General features: G+C 48.8%; 1 protein-coding gene across 1 annotated transcript; it reads right to left on the minus strand.

Moving 5' to 3' along the window:
* Window positions 1-254: 254 nt before the first annotated feature.
* On the minus strand, window positions 255-5176 carry LOC146756056 (uncharacterized). The gene is made up of 5 exons (XM_085524783.1): window positions 5120-5176; window positions 4657-4910; window positions 2944-3062; window positions 2282-2380; window positions 255-607 (listed from the first exon to the last, which is right to left on the minus strand). Exons 1-5 carry the CDS (start codon window positions 5174-5176, stop codon window positions 396-398), a joined length of 741 nt encoding a protein of 246 aa, XP_085380909.1. The 3' UTR covers window positions 255-395.
* Window positions 5177-26952: the final 21776 nt, after the last annotated feature.

Raw genomic sequence — 26952 nt, forward strand, 5'->3', positions numbered from 1 at the left:
TGAAGGCAACAGCACCTCAATTTACCAGTAAATGAACTACAGGTTGAAAGAAGACGAGGTGACATGTTTAGGTTCTGGTACATTTAAAATCAGACCCAGAAGCCTCTTACAAATTCAGTCAGAAACATCTGAAGATGAAGAAACACTATCTCACTATTTGGTAAATAGTAATACATGCACTTGTGGTGCAGGTCTATTTTCTTTTTGCTAATGGGTTTAAAATATATATATATATATATATTTATATAGGCATTGATTATTAGAGCCTCAGTGGACTATTATGTGCTTTCCCAGAATCCACATTCTCAAACGTGAGGCAAAGCATCTTTTGACTGAGTCAAAGGAATATATCCATATTCCCCATATGGCCTTCCTTCCTTCGCAAACTTCTCATTTTAAAGATCTCTTTTGCCTGGTGCAATTGCATAGACATCAAAATCCTTAACGCCTTCTTCTCTCAGTAGAACTTCATCAATAATGAAGTTTCCAGTGAAAGTTTTCGGCTTTGTTAAAATGCAATATGCAGCATCTGCAATTATGTCAGTTTTTCTGCACTGCTTCTCTATTCCGGATCCTCCCAGCATATCCATAGCAGCTGTATGTATGGCTGGAAAATTCAGAGGACAGGAAATTACAAGTTTAACACTAATGACATCACATACTCATCTCTTTGGCAAATGCATAAACTTTATTCTCCTCTCACATGAAAGTAAATCATGAGAAGACTAAACTGTGAAATACCATCAACCAGCGAAGAATGGTCAACCAGCAAACAATCCTCAAAGTGTAAAGATTCCCTTACTTGAAAAGTATTAAAGGAACCAAAAGAGGAATAAAGGGAAGAACTCCTTGTAATATTCATATTATTCAATGCTTCTATCAATACTTTCCACACAAAGACTTCCTCTGGCTTTATTTAGGACATGAAAAACTAACAGGACAACTATCTTTCTCAAAGTGAATGTGCATCAGCAATTAACATTTTCTGCAGCCATTACCATACTGAAAATCTCAATTTTAGCCCCACAATAACTTGTGAGATAACAAAGTGACTCTAAGTTAAAGATGAGAAACCCAATAGCACAAACTCAAACTTTTCCTGGCTTATGCTCCTCTACTTTCACATTACAGCCAATTATTATTGTTCTAAATATAGCAAAACTATGGGCAAAGACTGATATGAAAAACCATCTACTGTCCTGCAATCTGCACATCCTTCCATCTATTTCATACAAAGTGCTGCTGGTTTTCCATTAATTCATACATTCAGCATCTTCCACTTTGACCCTGCAGTACCTCTACTACTCATTCACACTCTTACATCCTTTTGGCAGGCTACCTCTTTCACTTTTAGTTAAATCGAGAGCTCATAACATCTCACTATCAGCATATTCTCTTGTTTCAAGGAGCTGGATGAACCAATAGAACCATCCTAGCACAGTGTTAATCTCCAGCATTGAAGCTGATCACATATATATGATGTTCTTTAAATTAAAAACTTTGTAATTGTAATGTAGATACTACAGAAGTCACCTCTCTCACTCTCTAAAGTAGTTAACTTTTGTTTTGGCAGATAAACCTTGCAAAACAACATTTTTCTTCCTAGACTGAACATTACAAACTTTTATACTTCAGAACATGAACAGTTTTCATCAAGGAAACACTGATACATACAAATTTTGAAAGCTCACTTGCTGCTTCTAATGCTTTCAAGACACTGGTCTCTTTGTTCAGCAGCTACCAAACCTTCAACAGCAGCCCTGGTCCTCACTGACCCATGGACAATAAACTGGAGCTAGTATAAGATGGGCACACCAAGTTATTTTTCTGCTATGCGGCCCTTCAGTGTGCTGTGACTTGCAAGAAGTGTTGGATGGTTGTGTGAAGAAGCAATTGATTTCCCACTCAGCCAAAACTTTTTTTTTTTTACATCTACAGAGGTACATACCTTGTCAGCTTCATCTATTTCCTGGCAATCTAACTAGCTGGGGATTCTAAATATTGACATAAATGTCCAATACTACTCAGGGATGGTGTGCAAAACAAAGTTCGAGTCATGTTGAAAGGAGCAGTGACAAGACAGGAGAAAAAGCAGAATGTGCTCAGGCTGAAGGCAAGTTTAAGTGAAAACAGGAAGGCAACAGTGAGAACTAGGAAAGAAAGCCAATACCCACACAACATCTTTGATCACAAAAAAATACACAGAAGTGCTCGGTGTTCTGAATCAGTCCTAAATAAGACCACCTGTATAGGACAAAACACAACAATTCAAAATAATCACCTGTTTTAGGCCATAAAGCATTGACAGCAACTTCTCCTTTAAATTCTTCTGCCATTCCCAAGACACACATGGACATGCCATATTTACAAATTGTGTAGGCTACAAAAAGCACACAAAAATCCCATATTTAGTAGGATACATATTTAGTCTACACATAGAATTTTACTTTTGAAGGATGTAAGTCGCGGAAAAATCAACTTTCTGGGGTCAAAGCATCATCTTCCTAGAGTACAGAAACTCTCCCAGCTCCTACCACCCCCTTCAGATACAAACTGACCCTTTTACATGAGTATTGAATTGGGGAGGGAAAAAAAAAAGGAAAAAAGCACGTTGTAAATCCTTTTTGTATACTCTGAGAAGGGGATGTTGCAGAGAAGGAACATGGACCTGCAAGAGGAGTTTAACCATGTTCCAAGTGTTGAAGTTTAAAAGATAATCCACAGGTTTAAGATGAGCAACATATGTTCTAGCCCAAAGACGCAATTGGGGCCTCCTTCACTCCTCAAAGATAATTTCTATTTAAAAAGACAGCAATGAGCTTTATCGCTATCAAATCAAATGTGGAAGCATAGAGAAAAAAAGATTTTGCCTTCCTATCTCTATTGGGAATAGAAAACATGGTGTAGTATTAAGAAATCCTATGAAAAACTCTTAACTCTTACCTGCAGAACCTTCTTGGAAATATAAGCCTTTCACCACCACTGAAGACATTTTGTACAATAATCCAAGGCTGCCCACAACAGAACTGCTGCATTCTCCAAAAGCAGAAAAGGAGTGACTTCTAAAAACAACAAAACCAACCAATTCTAACGTTTTGATACTCAGTGCAGCTCTCTGTAATTTAATTCTTTTGGCCCTCTGAACACAGAGGACCAGTAGCTCAACACGCTGTAAAGGCAAAGTCCAGGATCACAATCCCAATGCAGGGTGCCAAAGACAAGAGCCAAAAATCAGATTTTCAAAAATGACCATGATTTTCCTTAAGGCTTTCACAGTAAAACTCAGTTTGCAAGTAACTGCATTTAACCCAATAAATCCCCACAAGTCTGTCCAACCAACCAGCAGGCTGACACAGCTGTGCAAACGACTTGTGACTGAGCCCCTGTGTACAAAGGTGTCACACAGAGTGGAAGCACCAGTGAGATAAAAAGGAACTGGGAATATTGCATGAGCATATCAGCACAGTGTGAGGAGAACCAAAGTTCACCTGCAGCTGAGACTTGCAAGGGAAGCCAGTGGCAACTTGTTTATCTGCTATAATGTGGGTAGGAAGAGCATGAACAAGGGAAAGGCGTTGCTGAGTGGCATGGGTGATTCAGTGAGAGCAGACACTGGTAGTGCCTTGCTTAGGAACATGGTTTACCAGGACATGAGAAACTAGCCATAGATGAGAGGTAATCTTAGAACTTGGAAGGTTGGAAAAGACAATATAGTCCAACCTTCAACCCATCCCCACTATGGCCACTAAACCATGTCCTTCAGTGCCACATCTAAACCCTTCCTGAACATCACCAGGGATGGTGACTTCACCACTTCCCTGGGCAGCATGTTCCAATGCATCATCAATCTCAGTAGGTAAAATCAAGCCTGGTGAACCTGATTGACTTCTGTGATAGAATGAAAGGATTTGAGGCCAAAGTGATAACAGCTGACACCATTCACATTAGCAAGGCTTTCATTACCATCTCTCAAAATACTTTTGTATCCAAGTAAATACATAATAGTCTGGATGGTTGAACAGCCTAAGGGGTAAGAGAAATGTTAACTGGACAGGTTCAGGGAGTTAGAATCATGCAGGTGGGCTCCTTTTGCAGCAGGCACGGCCGCAACCAGGGCAGCCCACAGGCTGCACCGTGGGCGCTTTCTGCACTCGTACAGGATCTCATGACTACTGCTTGCAACACACGGGAACGAATAAGGTCAACGTATGTCCCCGTTCATTAGCAGCGCAGAAATAACGCCGCAGCAGTCACTCAATTCAGATTCCGCAGCACACCCACAGCCGCACTTTGCCCTCCGGACGTGCACACAGCTCGGCCCGTGAGCAAACAGCACCGAGCGGGACTCCGGGTCCGACCCAGCCGCTCCGGGGCCACCGTGCCCGGCCGCGGCCTCCACCCCGCGTCCCATCGCCCTCAAGGGGCTGCGGAGCACGCGTCTGTCCCTCCGCCCGGCCCCGGCCCCGGCCCCGGCCCCGGCCCCGGCCCCGGCCCCGGCCCCGGCCCCGGCCCCGGCCCCGGCCCCGGCCCCGGCCCCAGCCCCAGCCCCAGCCCCGGCCCCGGCCCCGGCCCCGGCCCCAGCTCTGCCCCGGCAGCTCCTGTGGCTCGGAGCTCACGGCCCCGCCGAAGGAAGGAGGAAAGCCCAGGTCGCCTTACCCAGTGTTGGGCAGCATGGCGGCACGGCCATGGGGCGGCTGTCGGCTCGGCACGGGACGCGCTCCCCGCTCACACCGCCCTCCGCGCAGCCGCGGCCCGGGGAGCCGGGCGGAGCCAGGGCCGAGCGGGGCGGGATGAGGGGCGGGTGATGGAAGTATCGGGATGAGTTCCCTGCGGGAGTACACCTCGTTCAACCAAGCCAAAGCCTTGCACGTTTTCACTGACAAAATTAAAATCGCATCTGAGATCTCGCCCTCAAGGAAAGGAGTGAATGACCAAACTGAAGTGACAACTGAAACGATTTATTATTGAAACAACCTGTCCTTATAACTATCGGTCTATCCACTACCACCTCGGGCCACTATGCGGGCGCCGACATGACCCCACTGCAGGGCGCTCACTCGTCATCTTCATCACTGTCATCTTCATCGGTGCGCAGCCAGCAGCCTTCCTCTACCCAGACAGAGCTGGTGAAAGGTGGGCGCTGCGTGTCCTCCCAAGGCTCCCACTCCTCTGGCATCACCGTGACTTCATGCTGTATGTTCACCGTGAGCGATAAGGAGTGGAAAAGCAGGCCGGCGTCAGGAGCACGCTGCTCTTGCTCTCTTGGGCGCCAGGGAAGTTCCTGCAGTGCTGGGTTGCGTGGCAAGCTGTCTCCCATGTAAGATGAAGCGGTGAACGACAAGGAAGTACAAATGTCTCCAGGGCTCCAGCCGCTGTTTGGTGGCAGCAGGGACGGGTCCAGAGGCTGGTTCATTCCCCAAGCTGCTGCAGCACGCATTGGCCGGCTGTGAGAGGCTCGAGCTCGGCGTCGGCTGCGGTTTCTCCTTTGGCGCTTGGGAGGCCGGGGTCCCCTGGCTGCAGCCGCCTGGGTGCCGGCTGCCGGACCCGCTGCCTGCAGGCAGCCCCTGCGGGAGCAGGAGCAGCAGCAGCAGCAGGAGCAGCAGCAGGGGCCCGTCTCGGCTCTCCTTCTCCGGGCAGATCTCGGCCTGCACTGCTCGAGGAGCCGAGAGCTCTCTCCTCCGAAGTCTGGGTTCCAGTTGACGAGAGGCTGCAAAAGGCAAAGGAGAAGAGTCAGTTGTTATCACCTTGCGCTTGAAAGACAGCAAGGTACAGGAGATTTTCAATTGCTAAAGACGGACATGGGAGTGAGCAGCATCACGAGCCGATCCTTGACCACCTCTTGCAGGGTGGGAGCGTCTTTGCTCAGTCCAATTGAAGTTTGTCCTTGCAGACATTTCTGCGACAAAGCGGTTTTCGCTGTGCCACTCGGCAAGTGAAATCCTTCTGAACACCCTGGGGGTTCTGATGGGGTGTCATTGTGATGGCACGTGTTTGTGATGGGGGCTTCGGCCACTCCCAACATGGAGTCACAATGATCACCCCAAGGTGATGCCCAGCCCTTTTCACCAGAGCTGTGCTCTGTCCTTTCATCCCCATCTTGTCTCAATGCAGTGCTGCTTATAAATCAGATTATAAATCAGATATAATTCCATGGGCTTTTCTGAACTCTCATGATCTGCAAACAAGAAGAGAGCAAGAGTTTCTACTGCTTTGTCCAGTATTTAATGAAATGTTCATCTCTGATCTGTGGTTTCATCTCAGTTGAAAGCTGGTTCTTTTTTTGCCTGTTTAAATGTACAAAGTATTTGTTGAGCGAGGGTCAAATCGCAGCTTTTACAATGTTGAGTTCTGGCCATGTTTTGGATCTGTGATATCCACATTTACTGCCATTCAAATCATTCCTCAGTTCCCTTCAGCAAAACTTTGGAACAGAGCAATTAAACATGAGGCAAAGTGACAAAAAGCAAAACATAAAACACATACATAAAAATGTTATTCAACAAGTAAAGTAACTGTTATGGGTTAGCCCTCAGCTGTACCTTCAGAAATGGCCTGGAAAAGCACATTCTTTTTCAGTCAGTCAGCCTCCTTGATGATGATTCTCTTTCTTCTTATTTAGAGACTTAAAGCCATCCCTGTCTTTCCTCACATGGCTTCCTAACATTGCATCTGTGTTAGGAAAGCTGGGATTTAAATGTGATGCAGTATTTGAAATGAGGCTGGAAAAGGTGCTGCCTTCAAACCTTGGGAGGAAAGCATTACTAACAGAATATTGGCCTCTCATACCACGCATCTACAAAATGCCCGTCCTCATTTTGACTTGACATGGTGTAAGCATGAATAAGATGTGGATCTCTAAGAGAAGACGTAACTAAATCCTGCTGCAGTGCCCAGCAAGGAGAACATTTTTTCTGTAATGACTGTGTATAATGACTCAAAGAGAAGACATATAACAGTATTTCTTTATGTTTTGTGAATAATACTTCTTTTGGTTTTCACCTTTTCTGCAGATAGCAAACTGCCCTCTGTTACTGTGAGATGTATGCCACCTAACTGAACGTGATTTTGCTGGAGATGCATCCAGAGCAGAACAAAGCTGTCTCTGGCTGCCCCCTGTGTTTTCCCCTCTCCATTAAAGCAGTAGTTCATCCTGTGGGATGAAAGCTTACTGTGCTGCCCTGGGGGATAGTGATTGTGAATGGCAACTGTGTCAGGGCTGTGTCTGGCTGCTTGTGTGGTTGTACACATGTTTAGAGGGGAGAGAGGACAGGACTGTCATATCCATATATAAGCCATTATGGATTCGAGCCCAATGGAACAAGAAATTCAGTAGCAATAGACAAGGAAAAACAGAAAGATGGAATCTTTGTTTTCTGATGTTGTGTTTTTGCTATACTGCTTATCCAGGGATGAGCATGTGTCCTAGAGGCAGCATCATGGGAACATAGACAGGTATCCCACCACCTTCCACTCAGGTCCTCAGTGCTGTGCTGTGGGATATTGTGGGAGCTGATGGTGCTCACTATGAGGGGTACTTGATCCTTGCATGACAAACTTTCATGTGGTGCCATTCTTGGACTTTATGCTCTAAACAGACAAGGCTGAACAGTGTGCCAGTCTGCTCTGCACTGTAAGGACAAACCCCACAGTGGGTGCTAAAATTCTTCTGGACATTTGCATTCCACAGGATTTTTACATGAGTGTAGAAATGCTCTGCTTATAAATCCGTTCCTCAGGTCACAGCTTTTGTAAAAAAGAAGTGACTAAACAAACTTGTTGCCCTGTTATCAGAAACTGAAGAAAAACTTCAGATTCTTTTACTGGCCGTTCCAGTTAATAAGAAAACCAGCTCTAAGGCCTGTGTAAAATACAGGCGCTATCTGCATGGTGCTGAAGGTAATGAACGACGCTGATCGCTAACTGTACCAAGAAGAAAAGGTAAGCTCAGCCTTCAAGTCCCCACGGGCTCTGTTTCGATGACCTCTTTCATTTCATCAGCTCCACTGGCACGTTTTTTTCCCAGCCTGAGTAGGGAAAAATCCAGCTATGTGTGTGTGCCAGCAGAGGGAGCGCTCAGCACACGAGATTGAATCACGAATATCCCGATTTGGAAGGGGCTCTCAAGGATCATAGAACCACAGAATAGTTGGGTTGGAAGGGACCTCAGGGCCCACCCAACCCCTGCCATGGGAGCGCTGCTACCCAGCAGGTCAGGTTAGAACAGGGCCATCCAACCTGGCTGACCCCTTTACTTTAACCCTTTGAGGCTGAGCTGTCAGCCCATGGTTCACCCATATTTTGCCTGGATTTTATTTATTGTGGTGGTGGCCCAAATGTGGTTTGACTCCCCACCCCCAGTTTCTTTTAAGGCTAGGGCCCCTACTTGTTCTTAGGCTTGTGGCTGGATTCTCTGACACACACTGAGAGAGCTTGACATGCATTTACTACATATTTCCTACATTTAAAGTCAATGATTGACGGGATTAACAGACTACAAGCTGTGAAAGCTGAAAGGAATGAGGGTTTATTTAAAGCAATCAGTAGATAAAGCTTATCTTTGTTATAGGTAACATTCCTTTTCCATCAGTAACTCAGTGGTGCAAATGTAAGCTGAAAAGTAGAGAAACAAAATCTGTCCCTCTCAAAGAACTAGCATAGATTTCTCACAACTTATAAGCCAATATGATAAACTGAAAAGGCTAGATTTTTTATTTCTCTACTCATTGGTGTTTCTGCACATCTCATTATTTAAAGGGACTCTTCATTGCTCAAGTATGATGGTCTTCTGAGTTCCCAACCTGAAGTCATGGCTGTGTGGTACCCTCCTGCACCAGCTCTGCTTTGGGGTCTGGCAGTTCCTTCTGTAACTGCCTCCTGCCATTCCCACCTGGAGATTATGCTAAAGAATGGAGAGGGAACTTTGCAAATGAGTGAGGACAGTAGCACAGCACCTCCTGAGAAAGGCTTACTTCCACAGACTTTTATTGGTGGGCTGCACACATCAGCTTGATGTTACCTTAAGGAAATGAGAAAGTGAAGAGAAGGGACAACTGCACAGTAGACAGCCAAGAAACAAAGCCATGTAGTCCCCAGAGGATTTTCTTCTCCAGTGTCAGCAAGTAGTAAGGATGAGGAAGGTGACAATAACTCTTCTTGTCAGACTTTTCCCTCTGTTAGCAAGGGAAAATGAGGAAGAAAAGTGTATGCATTTCCTCCATAGCAGAATAAAGCTTAAGCAAGGCAACCTCTGTGCAGGAAAACAAAAAAAATCTTCTCTTGTATTTCCTTAATGTGAACAGTACCTTCTAGCTTTCCCCCTTACTTTCTCCCACTGATACGAACCACATGGCATGAGCACTAGGTTGTGGAACACACCTTTTTCATCAATGGATGAAGTTTTATCAGGGTGGAGGATAACTGCCACATCATTATTTCCAGTTGTAATCTTTGTCCTAAGGGTGTGTTAGCATGTGTGGGATGTGGTACTGGGAGACTACAGAGCACAAAGTTCTGGATCTTTTTTCCCTATAAATATGAACTGTACTCCATAAAAACGCTTTGTCCAGAAGGTTGTTGTCAGCTATTTCTTCATAAGCTGAGAGCTTGCTTTTTTATTATTATTAATTTTTGTTTTTATTTATTTATTTATTTATTGGGAGGGGGGAGGGGGAAAGAAAGCATTAATGTGATATGGGGGAATGCAGAGATTCAGACTTTGGAGTAAAAGGAGAATACTGAAGGCCACATCTATTCACCAAAAACCACATCTCTCAGAACTCCAAGTTTACCAGGCCCAAAATGGAGGGAATAAAAGATTAATGCTGTTGCCTCATTCAAAACTGGGAAGAGACAAGCCCAGATGGCTCGTTTTCTTATTTTCTTTGCCTGAGGAATAAGTGTTACACTGCTGTTGACTGTTAAACACATCCTAACTAAGCAATGTCCTATGTTTGTGTTTATCATTTTGATTGCTGTCATTTTCCTTTCTTTGTAGAAAGGGAGAGACCCAAACAGAGTGAGGTTTTCTCCATAGGAAATGAACCCTGCTCCAAGAATTCTGCAGCCTGAACAGATGTGACGCACAAGACAAGTTGGTCAGCCTATTACAAATGGGCAGTTGCCTGAAGGACTGCAAATGGCCCTGGGATTTCTGTGACAGAACTGAAAATCAGCCCCTCAGCAGCCCAGCTTTGTCACCACAGACTTTCAGCCCTTCCCTCTGCCTTTCTGTGGGTGCAGCAACTGGCTAAGCCTGAGCTCTCTAAAGCATCTTATAGAACAGTACATCTGCGCTCACAGGTCAGCAGTAGGAGGGCAGAAGTGGAAGGACTGTGGGTCTGCCATAGCATCTGTGCATCACTCATTGATAGCTAATCCAATTCTGAACAGAGGATCTCACACTTAGCAACGCAAGAGGGCTAAGAGAATGATCCAGTTCCACATTCTTAGTGTTGTGAAGCACACTAGGGAATAACTTGGGGAGACAGCCTGGAGACCCAAGTGTCAGGGTTTCTTAAACATAGAAAACAGCCTATTGTACTTATCTGACACATAAAAATTACACATTGCACATTCTTACTGACGTCAGCCAAATATCCATTCTATAATTAGCATATATTCACACTGCCAGATCCCCTGCTTTCTTTCAAGTGGTTTTCTTGTTGAGCTGTTATTACACAGTTTTTAATCATATTCATTGTACAGGCTCTCGTTTAATTTACCCTGCATTACCTGTGTATGTCTGCCTTGTGACAGCTGACACATACCTGCTGTGACCACAGATATTTCATGCCCCACCAAAACCCAGGGGTCTCTCCCATCATTATTTACCTTCCCAGCACAAAGAGGGAGCTGCCATCAAACTAAGAAGGGAATGATGAACCATACTCCTGCCCTTGTTACCCATTCCTGTAGGGTAATAAAGAAGATGGTTACCCTAAGGAAACTCTGCCATACTCTTCATGTGCAGCTCATCAGGAACTTTTCTGACTCCTATTTCATATTTTCCAGATTAGTATTTTTTGCCTGTAAGACATTCATGTTATTCATCTAAAGCAGAAGTCATTTTCAGTCCTGAAAGGGGCTCGTTCTTCACACTTTAGAACATTTTTCTATGAGCTTTGTCTTCCAGACAAATACTGAAGAAATCAGAAATATTTTCTGTATAGCAGCAGTTTATATTCTGACTTATGGTGCACTGTCAATCTCCTTTGTCCTTCCACAAGAGAAAGCAACTGGAACAGGTTACTTTGTGTGGTAAAAGCGTAAGGAGAGCTGAAAATGAGACTTCTTGGACTTTAAGGAGCCACAAGAAGAGCCTAGAAAGTGAATGACACTCATGTCTCTGAACATTTAGGTGGACACCAGGGGAGCAAAATCCTTCCTACTGTAAGAGACGAGCAAGTCCAAGACCTCCTCATAAGACTGGATATGTCCAAGTCCATGGGGCAGGATGACGTGCTTCCCAGAGTCATGAGGGAGCTGGTTGATACGCTCACCCAGCCATTCTCCACCGTATTTGAAAAGTCATGGCTGTCAGAAGAAGGCAGGAGAAGTCCCTGGGGTCTGGAAAAGGGAAACATCACTCCCAGTTTTTAGAAAGGCAGGAAGGAAATCACATGGGAAACTACAGGCCAGTGAGCCTTACCTCTGTGCCTGGGAAGATCATGGAGCTGTTCCTCATGGAAGAAATGTGGAGAACGATTTGGAGGTTCTGGTGGACAAAAAGATGGACATGAACCAGCAGTGTGTGCTTGCAGTCTGGAAGACCAACTGTATCCACAGAGAAGTGGCAGCATGGAGAAGTAGGCTCTTGCTCCCCTTCACTCTGCCTTCATGAGTCCCCATCTGCAGTACTGTGTCCAGATCTGGAGCCCACAGCACAAGAAAAGTGCAGAGCTTCTGGATTAGCTCCAGAGGAAGGTCAGAATGATAATTAGAGGTCTAGAGCACATCTCCTGTGAATAAAGAGAGGAGAATTAGGCTACATGTTAGGTTAGATACTAGGGGGAAACTTTTTCAGACAGAGGGTGGTGAGGCAATGGCACAGGCTGCCCAGAGAGGCTGTAGATGTGAGTTACCAACAGTGGAGTCTGGGAAGGACAAGAATCTTCCATTAATCGGTGACTGCTGGAAGGCGACAAAAATAGTGTTCTGCATTACAGTAGTTGAATTCCTGTTCCTCAAATTGTCCCACACTGCCTTCTATTTAGGAAACAAGCTCAGGGCACTCCTTGCCTCATTGCTCCTTTTAATTCAGACCTGCTGCTTCCTACAGGACCAGAAAGACGTCTGCTTAAACACTTGCGTAAGCCTGCCCTGCCCCAGTCAGGCAGAGTAGTATTTGCAACGCCAAACCATAGCAACCTTAATGCAGATGGCTGCACCCTCAAGCTTCTCTGCCTGAATCTGGCTTCTTGTGGTCTTGTGTCCTCCATTGCTGTTCCAGCAGGGAAGACGCCTCAGACCCTTAGGGATCCCTTATACTTTCTGTGCCTTGGTTTCTGGCCTGTGTAGGAGGGATGTAGGACAGAGTGTTGAGCAGGAGACAACCAGATGCTGCGGCGATCGACTGGCAGAGAAGGACCAAAGTACTTCAAAGGTGGGTAGATGTGGATCAGATCTATGGGGCAGGAGGTGCTGTGGTGCTGAGGGGGGTCAGATCTATGGGGCAGGAGCTGCTGTGGTGCTGAGGGGGGTCAGATCTATGGGGCAGGAGCTGCTGTGGGGCAGATGTGGGTCAGATCTATGGTGCTGGAGCTGCTGTGGGGCTGATGGGGGATAGATCAATTGGGCAGGATCTGCTGTGGGGCAGATGTCGGTCTGATCTATGGGGCAGGATCTGTTGTGGGTCAGATGTATGGGGCAGGAGATGCAGTGGGGCACATGTGGATCAGATCTTTGGGGCAGGAGCTGCTCTGGTGCACATGTGAGTCAGATCTATGGGGCAGGAGCTTCTGTGGGGCAGATGTGGGTCTGATCTATGGGGCATGAGCAGCTGTGGGGCAGATGTGGGTCAGATCTATGGGGCATGAGCTGCTGTGAGGCACATGTGGATCAGATCTATGGGGCAGGAGTTGCTGTGGAGCTGCTGTGGGTAAGATATATGGGGTAGGAGCTGCTGTAGGGCTGATTGGGGTCAGATCTATTGTGCAGGACCAGCTCTGGGGTATATGTGTGTCAGATCTATGGAGCAGGAGCAGCTGTGGGGCACATGTGGGTCAGGTCTATGGGACAGGTTCTGCTGTGGGGCTAATTGGGGTATGATCTATTGAGGCAGGAGCTGCTGTGGGTCAGATCTACGGGGCAGGAGCTGCTGTGGGGTTGCTGTGGGTCAGATCTATGGGGCAGGAGCTGCTATGGGGCACATGTGTATCAGATCTATGGGGCAGGAGCTGCTCTGGTGCACATGTGAGTCAGATCTATGGGGCATGAGCAGCTGTGGGGCAGATGTGAGTCAGATCTATGGGGCATGAGCTGCTGTGGGGCACATGTGGATCAGATCTATGGGGCAGGAGTTGCTGTGGAGCTGCTGTGGGTAAGATATATGGGGTAGGAGCTGCTGTAGGGCTGATTGGGGTCAGATCTATTGTGCAGGACCAGCTCTGGGGTATATGTGTGTCAGATCTATGGGGCAGGAGCTGCTGTGGGGCACATGTGGGTCAGATCTATGGGGCCAGAGTTGCTGTGGGGTAGATGTGGGTCAGATCTATGGGGCAGGAGCTGCTGTGGGGCACATGTGGGTCAGATCTATGGGGCCAGAGTTGCTGTGGGGCACATATGGGTCAGATCTATGGGGCAGGAAATGCTGTGGGGCTGATTGCAGTAAGATCTATAGGGCAGGAGCTGCTGTGAGGCAGATGTGGGTCAGATATATTGGGAAGGATCTGCTGTGGGGTAGAGGTGGGACTGATCTATTGGGCAGGAGCTGCTGTGGGGCTGATGAGGGTCAGATCTATGGAGCAGGAGCAGCTGTGGGGCACATGTGGGTCAGGTCTATGGGACAGGTTCTGCTGTGGGGCTAATTGGGGTATGATCTATTGAGGCAGGAGCTGCTGTGGGTCAGATCTACGGGGCAGGAGCTGCTGTGGGGTTGCTGTGGGTCAGATCTATGGGGCAGGAGCTGCTATGGGGCACATGTGTATCAGATCTATGGGGCAGGAGCTGTTGTGGGGCACATGTGGGTCAGATCGATGAGGCAGGAGCTGCTGTGGTGCACATGTGGGTCAGATCTATGGGGCAGGAGCTGCTGTGGGGCAGATATGGTTCATATCTATGGGGCGGGAGCTGCTGTGGCTCAGATCTATGTGGCAGGAGCTGCTGTGGGGCTGATGTGGATCAGATCTGTGGGGCAGGAGCTGCTGTGGGGCAGATCTATGGGACAGGAGATGCTCTGGGGCACATGTGGGTCAGATTAATGGGGAGACGCTGCTGTGGGGATGATGTTGCTCAGATCTATGGGGCAGGAGCTGCTCTGGGTCAGATGTGGGTCAGATATATGGGGCAGGAGCTGCTGTGGGGCTCATGTATGGGACAGGAGCTGCTCTGGGGCACATGTGGGACAGATCTGTAGGGCAGGAGCTGCTGTGAAGCAGATGTGGGTCTGATCTATAGGGCAGGAGCTGCAGTTGGGCAGATGTGGTTCAGATCTATGGGGCAGGAGCTGCTGTAGGGCTGATTGGGGTCAGATCTATTGGGCAGAAGGTGCTCTGGGGATGATGTGGTTCAGATCTATGGGGCAGGATCTGCTATGGGGCAGATGTTGGTCATATATATGGGGCAGGAGATGCTGTGTGTCTGATGAGGGTCATATCAATGGGGCAGGAGATGCTGTGGGTTAGATCTTTGGGTCAGGATCAGCTGTAAGGCTGTGGGGGGTCAGATCTATGGGGCAGTAGCTTCTCTGGGGCTGATGTGGGTCAGATCTAAGAGGCAAATCAGCTGTGGGGCAGGCGTGAGTCAGATCTATGGGGCAGGAGCTTCTTTGGGGCTCTTGTGGGTCAGATCTATGGGGCAGGAGTTGCTGTGGGGCAGATGTGGGTCTGATCTATGGGGCAGGAGCTGCTGTGGGTCAGATCTATGGGGCAGGAGTTGCTGTGGGGCACATGTGGGTCAGATCTATGGGGCATAACCTGCTGAGGGGTATATGTGGGTCATATCTATTGGGCTGGAGCAGCTGTGGGTCTGATGAGGGTCATATCAATGGGGAAGGAGATGCTGTGGGTTAGATCTATGGGGCAGAAGCTGCTGTCGGGCATATGTGAGTCAGATCTATGGGGCAGGAGCTGCTGTGGGTCAGATGTGGTTCAGATCTATGGGGCAGGAGCTGCTGTGAGGCTGATGAGGGTCACATCTATGGGCCAGGTATTGCTATACATCTGACTCACATATGCCCGAAAGGAGCTTCTGCCCCATAGATCTAACCCACAGCAACAGCTACCCCATTGATATGACCCACATCTGCCCCACAGCAGCTCCTTCCCAATAGATATGAACCACATGTGCCCCACAGCAGCTCCTGCCCCATAGATCTGACCCACAGCTTCTCCTGCCCCATATATCTGACACACAGCAGCTCCTGCCCCATAGATCAGACCCACATCTGCCCCACAGCAGCTCCTGCCCCATAGATCTGACCCACATCAGCCCGACAGCAGCTCCTGCCCCATAGATCTTACCCACGTCTACCCCACAGCAGCTCCTGCCCTACAGATCTGACCCACATCAGCCCCACAGCAGCTCCTGCCCCATAGATCTGACCCTCATCTGCAACACAACAGCTTCTGCCCGATAGATCTGACCCACATCAGCTCCTGACACATAGATCTGACCCAGATCAGCTCCAGCCTTAGAGGTCTGACCCTCATCAGTCCCACAAGAGCTCCTGCCCCATAGATCTGACCTACATCTGCCCCACAGCAGCTCCTGCCCCATAGATCTGACCCACATCTACCCCACAGCAGCTGCTGCCCCATAGATCTTACCCAGATGTGCCCCAGAGCAGAGCCTGTCCCATAGATCTGCCCCACAGCAGCTCCTGCCCCATAGATCTGACCCAAATCAGCCCCACACCAGCTCCTGCCCCATAGATCTGACCCACATCAGCCCCACACCAGCTCCTGCCCCATTGATCTGAACCATATCAGCCACACAGCAGCTCCTGCCCCATAGATCTGACCCACATGAGCCCCACAGCAGCACCTACCCATAAATCTGAACCACATGTGTCCCACAGCAGCTCCTGCCCCATAGATCTGACCCACAGCAGCTCGTGACCCATAGATCTGACCCACCTCTGCCTCACAGCAGCTCCTGCCACATAGTTCTGACCGACAGCAGCTCCTGCTCAATTGATCTAAACACCATCAGTCCCACAGCTGCTCCCTCCCCATAGATCTGACCCACATGTGCCACAGAGAAGCTCCTGACAAATAGATCTGACCCACATCAGTCCCACAGCAGCTCCTGCCCCATAGATCTTACACCAATGAGACCAACAGCACCACCTGCCCCATAGATCTGACCCTCATCAGCCCCAAAGCAGCACCTTTCCCAAAAAACTGACCCAAATCAGCCCCAGAGCAGCTTCTGCCCCATAGATCTGACCCACAACATCTCCTGCCCCATAGATCAGACCCACATCTGCCCCACAGCAGCTCCTGCCCCATATATCTGACCCACATCTACCCCACAGCAGATCCTTCCCAATAGATCTGACCCACAACTGCCCCACTGCATCTCCTGCCCCATATATCTGACCCACAGCAGCTCCTACCGAAATGATCTAATCCTCATAAGCCCCAAAGCGGCTCCTGCCCCATAGATCTGACCCACATCTACCCCACAGCAGCTCCTGCCCCATAGATGTGACCCACATCAGCCCCAGAGACTCTCCTGTCCCATAGATCTGTCCCACAGCAACTCCTTCCCCATAGATCTGACACACAGCAGCACCTGCCCCATAGATCTGACCCACATCAGCCACACAGCAGCTCCTGCCACATAGATCTGCCCCGCAGTAGCTCCTGTCCCATAGATCTGACTCACATTTGCCTGACAGCAGCATCTGCCCCATAGATCTTACCCACATAATCTCCACAGTAGCTCCTGCCCCATTGTTCAGACCCACATCTGCCCCACATCAGCTACTGCCCCATATATCTGACCCACGTCAGCCCCACAGCAGCTCCTGCCCCATAGATCTGATCCACAGCATCTCCTGCCCCAAATATCTGACCCACATCATCTCCACAGCATCTCCTGCCCCATAGATTTGAACCACAGCAACTCCTGCCCCATAGATCTGACCCACATCATCTCCACAGCAGATCCTTCCCCATTGATCAGACCCACATCTTCCCCTCAGCAACTCCTGCCCCAGAGATCTGACTCACATGTGCCCCACAGCAGCTCCTGCCCATAGATCTGACCCACATTGTCTCACATAATCTCCTACCACATAGTTATGACCCACATCATATCCACAGTAGCTCCTGCCCCATAGATCTGACCCACAGCAGCTACTGCCCCATAGATCAGACCCACATCTGGCCCACATCAGCTCCTGCCCCATAGACCTGAACCACATCAGCCACACAGCAGCTCCTGCTCCATAGATCAGATCCACATGAGCCGCACTGCATCTCTTGCCCCATAGATCTGAGCCACAGCAGCTCCTGCTCCATAGATCTTACCCACATCAACATCACAGCACCTCCTGACCCATAGATCTGACCCACATGTGCCCCACAACAGCTTCTGCCCCATAGATCTGATACATATGTGCCCCATAGCAGCACATGGCCCATAGATCCGACCCACATCAGCCCCACAGCAGTACCTGCCCCATAGACCCGACCCACATGTGCCTCACAGCAGCTCCTGCTCCATAGATGTGACCCACATCAGCCCCACAGCAGCACCTTCCCTATAGATCTGACCCACATTAGCCCCACAGCAGCTCCTGCCCAATAGATCAGTCCCACCTCTGCCCCACCTCAGCTCCTGCCCCAAAGATGTGACCCACATCTGACCCACAGCAGCTCCTGCCCGATACATCTGGCTCACATATGCCCGACAGCAGCTTCTGCCCCATAGACCTACACACACAGCATCTCCTGCCCCATTGATAAGACCAACATCAGCCCCACAGCAGCTCCTTCCCCATAATTCTGACCCTCATCTGCCCCACAGCTACTCCTGCCCCATAGATCAGACCCACATCTTTCCAAAAGCAGCTCCTGCCTTATAGATCTGACCCACATCAGCCCCACAGCAGCTCAACCCCCATAGATCTGACCCTCATGTGCCCCACAGCAGCTCCTGCCCCATAGATCTGAACAACATGAGACCCACTGCAGCTCCTGCCCAATAGATCTGCCCCATGGCAGCTCCTGCCCCATATATCTGACCCATATCAGACACACAGCAGTGCCTGCCCCATAGATCTGATCCACATCTACCCCACAGCATATCCTGCCCCATAGATCTGACCCACAGCAGCTCCTGCCCTAAAGATACGACCCACATCAGCCCCACAGCAGCTCCTGCCGCATAGTTGAGACCCCCATCAGCCCAAAACCATCTTCTCCCACATAGATGTGACGAAAATCTGCCCCACAGAAGATCCTGCCCCATTGTTCTGACCCACATCTGCCCCACAGCAGCTCCTGCCCCATAGATCTGACCCACATATGCCCCAGAGCAGCTCCTGCCACATAGATCTGACCAACATCAGCCCCACAGCAGCTCCTGTCCCATAGATCTGACCCACATCAGCCCCACAGCAGCTCCTGCCCTATACATCGTACCCACATGTGCCCCACAGCAGCTCCTGCCCCATAGATCTGACCCACAGCATCACCTGCCCCATAGATCTGACCCACAGCATCTCGAGCCCCATAGATCTGACCCACATCTGCCCCGCAGCAGCTACTGCCCCATAGATCTGACCCACATCTGCACCACAGCAGCTCCTGGCCCATCAAGATGACCCATATCTGCCCCACCGCAGCTCCTGCCCCATAGATCTGACCAACATCAGCCCCACAGCAGCTACTGCCCCATAGATCTGACCCAAATCATCAGCCACACAGCAGGTCCTGCCCCATAGATTTGACCCTCATCAGCCACACAGCAGCTCCTGCCCCATAGAACTGACCCACATCAGCCCCACAGCAACTCCTGCCCCATTGTTCAGACCCACATCTGCCCCACAGCAGCTCCTGCCCCATAGATCTGACCCACATCTGCCCCATAGCAGCTCCTGCCCCATAGATCTGTCCCAAATCATCCCCACAGCAGCTCCTGCCCCATATATCTGACCCACATGTGATCCAGAGCAGCTCCTGCCCCATAGATCAGACCCACATCTTCCCCACAGCAGCTACTGCCCATAGATCTGACCCACATGTGCCCCACAGCAGCTCCTGCCCCATTGACCTGACACACATGTGCCCCATAGCAGCACCTGCACCATAGATCTGACCCACCTCTACCCCACAGCAGCTCCTGCCCGTTAAATCTGACCCACTTCTGCCCCACAGCAGCGCCTGCCCCATAGATCTGACCCACCTCTACCCCACAGCAGATCCTTCCCAATAGATCTGACCCACATCTGCCTCACAGCAGCTCCTGCCCTATAGATCTTACCGCAATCAGCCCCACAGCAGCTCCTGCCCCATATACCTGACCCAAATCTGCCCCATAGCAGCAACTACCCCATACATCTGAGCCACATCTGCCCCACAGCAGCTCCTGCCCCATAGATCTGACCCACATATACCCCACAGCAGCGCCTCCCCCTTGGATCTGACCCACATGTGCCCCACAGCAACTCCTGCCCCATAGATCTGACACAAATGTGCCCCACATCATCTCCTGCCCCATAGATCTGACCCCAATCAGCCCTACAGCAGCTCCTGCCCCATAGATCTGAGCCACATATACCCCACAGCAGCGCCTCTCCCTTGGATCTGACCCACATGTGCCCCACAGCAACTCTTGCCCCATAGATCTGACACAAATGTGCCCCACATCATCTCCTGCCCCATAGATCTGACCCCAATCAGCCCTACAGCAGCTCCTGCCCCATAGATCTGACCCACATCAGCTCCACAGCAGCTCCTGCCCCATAGATCTGACCCACATCAGCTCCACAGCAGCTCCTGCCACATAGATCTGACCCACCTCTACCCCACAGCAGATCCTTCCCAATAGATCTGACCCACATCTGCCTCACAGCAGCTCCTGCCCTATAGATCTTACCGCAATCAGCCCCACAGCAGCTCCTGCCCCATATACCTGACCCAAATCTGCCCCATAGCAGCAACTACCCCATAGATCTGACCCACATGTGCCCCACAGCAGCTCCTGCCCCATAGATCTGAGCCACATCATCCCCACAGCAGCGCCTCCCCCTTGGATCTGACCCACATGTGCCCCACAGCAACTCCTGCCCCATAGATCTGACACAAATGTGCCCCACATCATCTCCTGCCCCATAGATCTGAACCCAATCAGCCCTACAGCAGCTCCTGCCCCATAGATCTGACCGACATCAGCTCCACAGCAGCTCCTGCCCCATAGATCTGAACCACATGTGCCCCACAGCAGCTCCTGCCCCATAGATGTGACCCTCAGCAGCCACACAGCAGTTCCTGCCCCATAGATCTGACCCACATTGTCCCACATCATCTCCTACCACATAGTTCTGACCCACATCATCTCCACAGCAGCTCCTGCCCCATAGATCTGACCCACAGCAGCTCCTGCCCCATAGATCTGACCCAAATCAGCCACACAGCAGCTCCTGCCCCATAGATCTGACCCACATGTGCACCACAGCAGCTCCTGTCCCATCGATCTGATGCCAATCAGCCCAACATGAGATCCTGCCCCATAGATCTGACCCACATCAGCTCCACAGCAGCTCCTGACCCATTGATCTGACCTACATCTGCCCCACAGCAGCTCCAGGCCCATAGATCTGACCCACATGTGCCCCACAACAGCTACTGCCCCATAGATCTGATACACATGTGCCCCATAGCAGCTTCTACCCCATAGATCTGACCCACATCAGCCCCGCAGCAGCTCCTGCCCCATAGATCTGACCCACATCAGCTCCTGCCCCATAGATCTTACCCCAATTAGCCCCACAGCAGCACCTGCCTTATAGACCTGACCCACATGTTCCCCACAGCAGCTCCTGCCCAATAGATAAGAACCCCCTCTGCCCCACAAAGGTCCTGCCCCATATATCTCACCCACATCTGCCCCATAGCAGCTCCTGCCCCATATATCTTAGCCACATCATCCCCAAAGCTGCTTCTGTACCATAGATCGGACCCACATCTACCCCACAGCAGCTCCTGACCCATAGATCCGACCCACATGTGCCCCAAAGCAACTCCTGCCCCATAGATCTGACCCACAGCAGCTTCTGCCCCATAGATCAGACCCACATCTGCCCACAGCAGCTCCTGCCTCATTGATGTGACCCACCTCTACCCCACAGCAGATCCTTCCCAATAGATCTGACCCACATCTGCCTCACAGCGGCTCCTGCCCTATAGATCTTACCGCAATCATCCCCACTGCAGCTCCTGCCCCATAGATCTGACCCACATCTGCCCCATAGCAGCTCCTGCCCCATAGATCTGACCCACATCATCCACACAGCAATTCCTGCCCCATAGATCTGACCCACATCTACCCCACAGCAGCGCGTGCCACATAGATCTGACCCATATCAGCCACACAGCAGCTCCTGCCCCATAGATCTGACCCACATGTGCACCAAAGCAGCTCCTGTCCATAGATCTGACGCCAAGCAGCACCACAGCAGCTCCTGCCCCATAGATCTGACCCACATCAGCTCCACAGCAGTTCCTGACCCATAGATCTGACCTACATCCGCCCCACAGCAGCTCCTGCCACATAGATCTGATACACATGTGCCCCATAGCAGCTCCTGCCCCGCAGATCTGACCCACATCAGCTCCTGCCCCATAGATCTGACCCACATCTTCCCCACAGCAGCACCTGCCCCACAGACCTGAACCACATGTGCCCCAGAGCAGCTCCTGCTCCGTAGATCTGACCCACATCAGCCCCACAGCAGCTCCTGCCCAATAGATCAGACCCACCTCTACCCCACAGCAGCTTCTGCCCAATAGATCAGACCCACCTCTACCCCACAGCAGATCCTTCCCAATAAATCTGACCCACATCTGCCTCACAGCAGCTCCTGCCCTATTGATCTTAGCGCAATCATCCCCGTAGCAGCTCCTGCCCCATATATCTCACCCATATATGCCCCATAGCAGCTCCTGCCCCATAGATCTGAGCCACAACATCCCCACAGCAGCACCTGCCCCATAGATCTGACCCACATCTACCCCACAGCAACTCCTGCCCCGTATATCTGACCCACATGTGCCCCACAGCAGCTCCTGCCCCACAGATCTGACACACATATGCACCAGAGCACCTCCTGCCCAATAGATCTGACCACAATCAGCCCTACAACAGCTGCTGCCCCATAGATCGGACCCGCATCAGCTCCACAGCAGCTCCTGCCACATAGATCTGACCCACATTGTCTCACATCATCTCCTACCACATAGTTCTGACCCACATCATCTCCACAGTTGATCCTGCCCCATAGATCTGACCCACAGCAGCTTCTGCCCTATAGATCTGACTCTCATCTGCACCAAAGCTGCTCCTGCTCCGTAGATCTGACCCATATCAGCCCCACAGCAGCTCCTGCCCATAGATATGAACCATATCAGCCACACAGCAGCTCCTGCCCCATAGATCTGACGCCAATAAGGCCCACAGCAGCTCCTGCCCCATAGATCTGACCTACATCTGCCCCACTGCAGCTCCTTCCCCATAGATCTGACCCACATGTGCACCACAACAGCTCCTGCCCCATAAATCTGACCAACATCAGCCCCAAAGCAGCTCCTCCTCCGTAGATCTGACCCACAAGAGCTCCTGCCCCATAGATCTTACCCCAATTAGCCCCACAGCAGCAACTGCCCCATAGATCTGACCCACATTGTCCCACATCATCTCCTACCACATAGTTCTGACCCTCATCATCTCCACAGCTGCTCCTGCTCCATAGATCTGACCCATATCATCCCCACAGCATCTCCTGCCCCATAGATCTGATGCACATCTGCCCCACAATAGCTCCGGCCCCATAGATCTGACAGGTCTCCCTGGCCATTACACACATGCAAAACACGTATGGCGTGTAGTATTCAGTAAAAGTTCATGTTTGTCTCTGATAGATGGACGTGATGATCTTAGTGGCGATTTAACACGTCATGGACTTTGAGTGTCCTCTGTTTTCACGCACGTCAAGTTCTTTTGTGATCAGTACTTTCTGTCTTTTGTCGCATCCATTTCATTTGTCAAAAGAGTTATTAATCCCTCTGAGCAATCTAAGTGATGCATGGATATGCTATTTGAATTTTTTGGGTGCAATCATTATATTCCTTGTAGAAGGACCATGTATTGTAAAATTTAACTTGAAAGCCGTTTTTACAATTACTTTTAATATACACTGTACCAAGTTCTGATTAGATTTAAATGGAACCAATAGTATATGTGGATATTATTTATGAATACTTTAGATATCACATCAATTGACGCTGTGAAGTAGAGCTCATGTATTTGTTGCCCAAGGCATGCATTTGCTGGGTAGTGTTAATATCCATCTTGTACTCCTGAAGAGCTCGCTGTTTACAAATGGCACCTGTTCTACTGCTCTTCTGATGGTCTAGAAATGGAATTCAGCTAACTGTACAGACTGCAAGTACTGCAGTGTTGCAAGGATCGAGTTGCAATGCTTTAATGTAGTAGGTGCCTTCTCTCTGACAGCCTTAAAGTATTTTCTTGTATGTATGTGTCATCTTCTTTCCTGAGAGTTTAAGCTCTAGGGTACAATGTTTTGGAGGTCTTGATGCTCTTTGATACAGATTTGAGAGGGTTTTTGACATTTATTGTTTCTGAAATGGTTTGATCTTGTCTTAGAGAGTCGAATGCCACAAATAGGTAAATACTATCTCCTGTTGCTGAATCAGTGCAACATTTATGGCATCCTGCTGGTTTTTTATTTGTTTTTTAATTTCCTGATTGATCTATACATTATTGCTGCATATGAGCTCGCAGATGAGTTAACAGGTGATGAGAACTCTAATGCCGGGCAGGGCATGACTGCTCTTCATCTTGTGTAACAAAACAGGGGCTGCTACTGTGACCTGATTTTTAAAGGATATGTTGAGTGAATAAAAAGATGCCTGAAGTTGAACCCAATAATTGTGAGGAAATAGAATGTATTTTTTTTGTTAATCATCTCTTCCTCTTTTTATGAAGGGTATTGGTTTGCCAGATATTTTCAGATTCATTTCAGATAAATGATTTTGTGCTTCTGTCATTTGGTGGGTTGATCGCACAGTTTGTTTTGGAGCAGTGCCTTTGCTGAGGGATGGTGAGAGAAAGCACCTCTGGTACTATGTGTTCGTGCCACCTGGTGGCTTTGCTGGGCAGCCTGGGCTTCAGATACACAGTTAAAAACACAGGTGTAAAGTGTCTGTAAAATCCTCTACATTCCAGTACTGTAGTTTTTTTCTACTAACCCAGTGAGAGTTAAACTTTTAGTATATGCAGATCGACTTAAGCTGGTTCTTATCTTTGTTAGCAGTTTTTAGCTTGTGGTTCTTTTGATCTGATATCAATGACATAAGTCAGAGCATTTGTAAATACAGATTCTGAGTGGAATGCACAGATGGTTTGTCTCCAGAACAAAACAAGCCTTCAGTAAAAGGATTTTGTAGGTATTTATAGATAACTATTATCCTGTTGCTAATTACATACTGTGAATTTAAAGTGGAAAATATTCTTTCTTGTCTCACTTAGAATACAAAGAGGTGCCTAATGTTGTGCTGTTTCCCAGCTTCATTAATTGACTTTTTTTTTTTTTTTCCCCAGGCGTCAGTATAGGGGTAGGTCCTGTTTAATATCTTTATTGATGATCTGGATGGGGGGATTGAGTGTATCCTCAGTGAGTTTGCAGATGACTCCTCGCTGGAAGGAAGTGTTGATTTGCCTGAGAGTAGGAAGGCCTTACAGAGGGATCTGAATTGGCTGGATCAATGGGCTGAAGGCAATTGTATAAGCTTCAACAAAGTCAAGTGCCAGCTACTGCACTTTGATCACAATATCATGCCACTCCATTTTGCAGGCTTGTGGCTAGAATCTAGATTCTGGTGGTGTTCGTTGACAGCCAGATGAATGTGAGCCAGCAGTGTGCCTGGTAGCCTAGAAGGCCTGGCTTGTATCAGAAATAGTGTTGCCAGCAGGACCAGGGAGGTGATAATCTCTCAGTACTTGGCACTGGTGAAGCTGTGACTTGAGTACTGTGTTCATTTTTGGGCCCCCTCACTACAAGAAAGACCCTGGCACATGTTCATAGAATGCTAATGTGGCTGATGTGGGGTCTGGAGCATAAGTCTTGTGAGGAGCAGCTGAGAAAGATGGGGGTATTTAGTCCGGCGAAGAGGAGGCTTGGGGGGAGACCTCATTGCTCTCTACAACTTCCTGAAGGGGGGTTGTGGTGAGGTGAGGTTCAACCTCTTTTTGTGTGTAACTAGTGACAGGACAAGAGGGAGTGGCTTAGAGTTGTGCCAGGAGAGGTTCTACTGGATGTTCGGAGAAACAACTTCTCAAAAATAGTCATTAGGTATTGGAAAGGTTTGCCCAGGGTGATGGTGGAATCACCATCCCTGCAGACGTCCAAGAAACGTGTAGATGTGGCTCTGAGGGACATAGTGGGCATGCTGGGAGTGGGTTGATGGTTGAACTAGATGACCTTCAGTGGTCTTTTCCAACCTTAAGTCACAGAATCATAGAACCATAGAGTCATTCGTTCTTCTAAGAACCAGCTACACTCTGAAATGCTATACAGGTTGGTTGGTCCTTCTGATCCTTCTCATTTATGGCTCTGTATTATCTTATCCTCAGTGATCCTGCCGTCCTTCAAGAAAGGTGCTTTAGATATACTTCTGTTATACTTCAGCTTGATTGCTTTAAGTGTATCTCTCAATACCACAGTCCAAGGAAATGTGTGTGTACATTCTTCCGGCTAGATAAATAAATAAAAACACAAAGCATCTCTGAAGCTCGGACTCACTGTGTTTATTAAATGTTTTATTAACTTCATAATGACTCACAAAGAAACATTTTAATTTTGATTGTGTGTTTCTGTCTATGCTCTGATTTCTGTTAAAATCAGCTTTTGGATATGTAGAGGGAGAATTTTTTCGGTGAATAACTGTGTGTTTAGGGCAGGAATGGATGATCCTTGATTTCACATGGTAGATGTTCTTTACCTGCTCTGTACTCATTTTACAAATCATTTCATGCTGTAACAGTAAACAAATGGTGAATTCTTCATCAGATACGTCTGCTACTGTAAGGTCTTTGTCTGATTTCAAAGTTAAAGTCAGGAGTCAAACTAAAAGAAGAAAAAACTAGTTTGATAAGGACGTATAGAAATTCTGCCTTTCTGTAACACAGCTTTGTTGGAAGTAACCGCGGGAGACAAGTCTCATGCTATCATGGTCAACAAGTCTCGTTTATTAGGTGTTACAGCATCTCATTTATACAATCAGTAATAAGTTCATGCATATTGCAAAAGTTAAGCTCAGGATAGGTGGGTTACACATTACTTCATCTGACCTTTGTGGTTAGTCTTATGGATACTTTTTCTTTGCAGCTCTGTCTACACCTTGCTACACATCTTGCTTTTCCCTCAGGCCGTCCTTGCCTCTAGATACATATTTCGTCTTTAGCTACATACCCTGTCTTTTCACATCCTGATTTCTTCTCAGCTGCCTAGCCCGTGATCGGCCCTAGGATAGACCGTCGTTGTCT

The sequence above is a fragment of the Coturnix japonica genome, chromosome 28 (assembly GCF_054131305.1).
Source record: "Coturnix japonica strain WE chromosome 28, WE-NBRP24, whole genome shotgun sequence".
NCBI classification, from domain to species: Eukaryota; Metazoa; Chordata; class Aves; order Galliformes; family Phasianidae; genus Coturnix; species Coturnix japonica.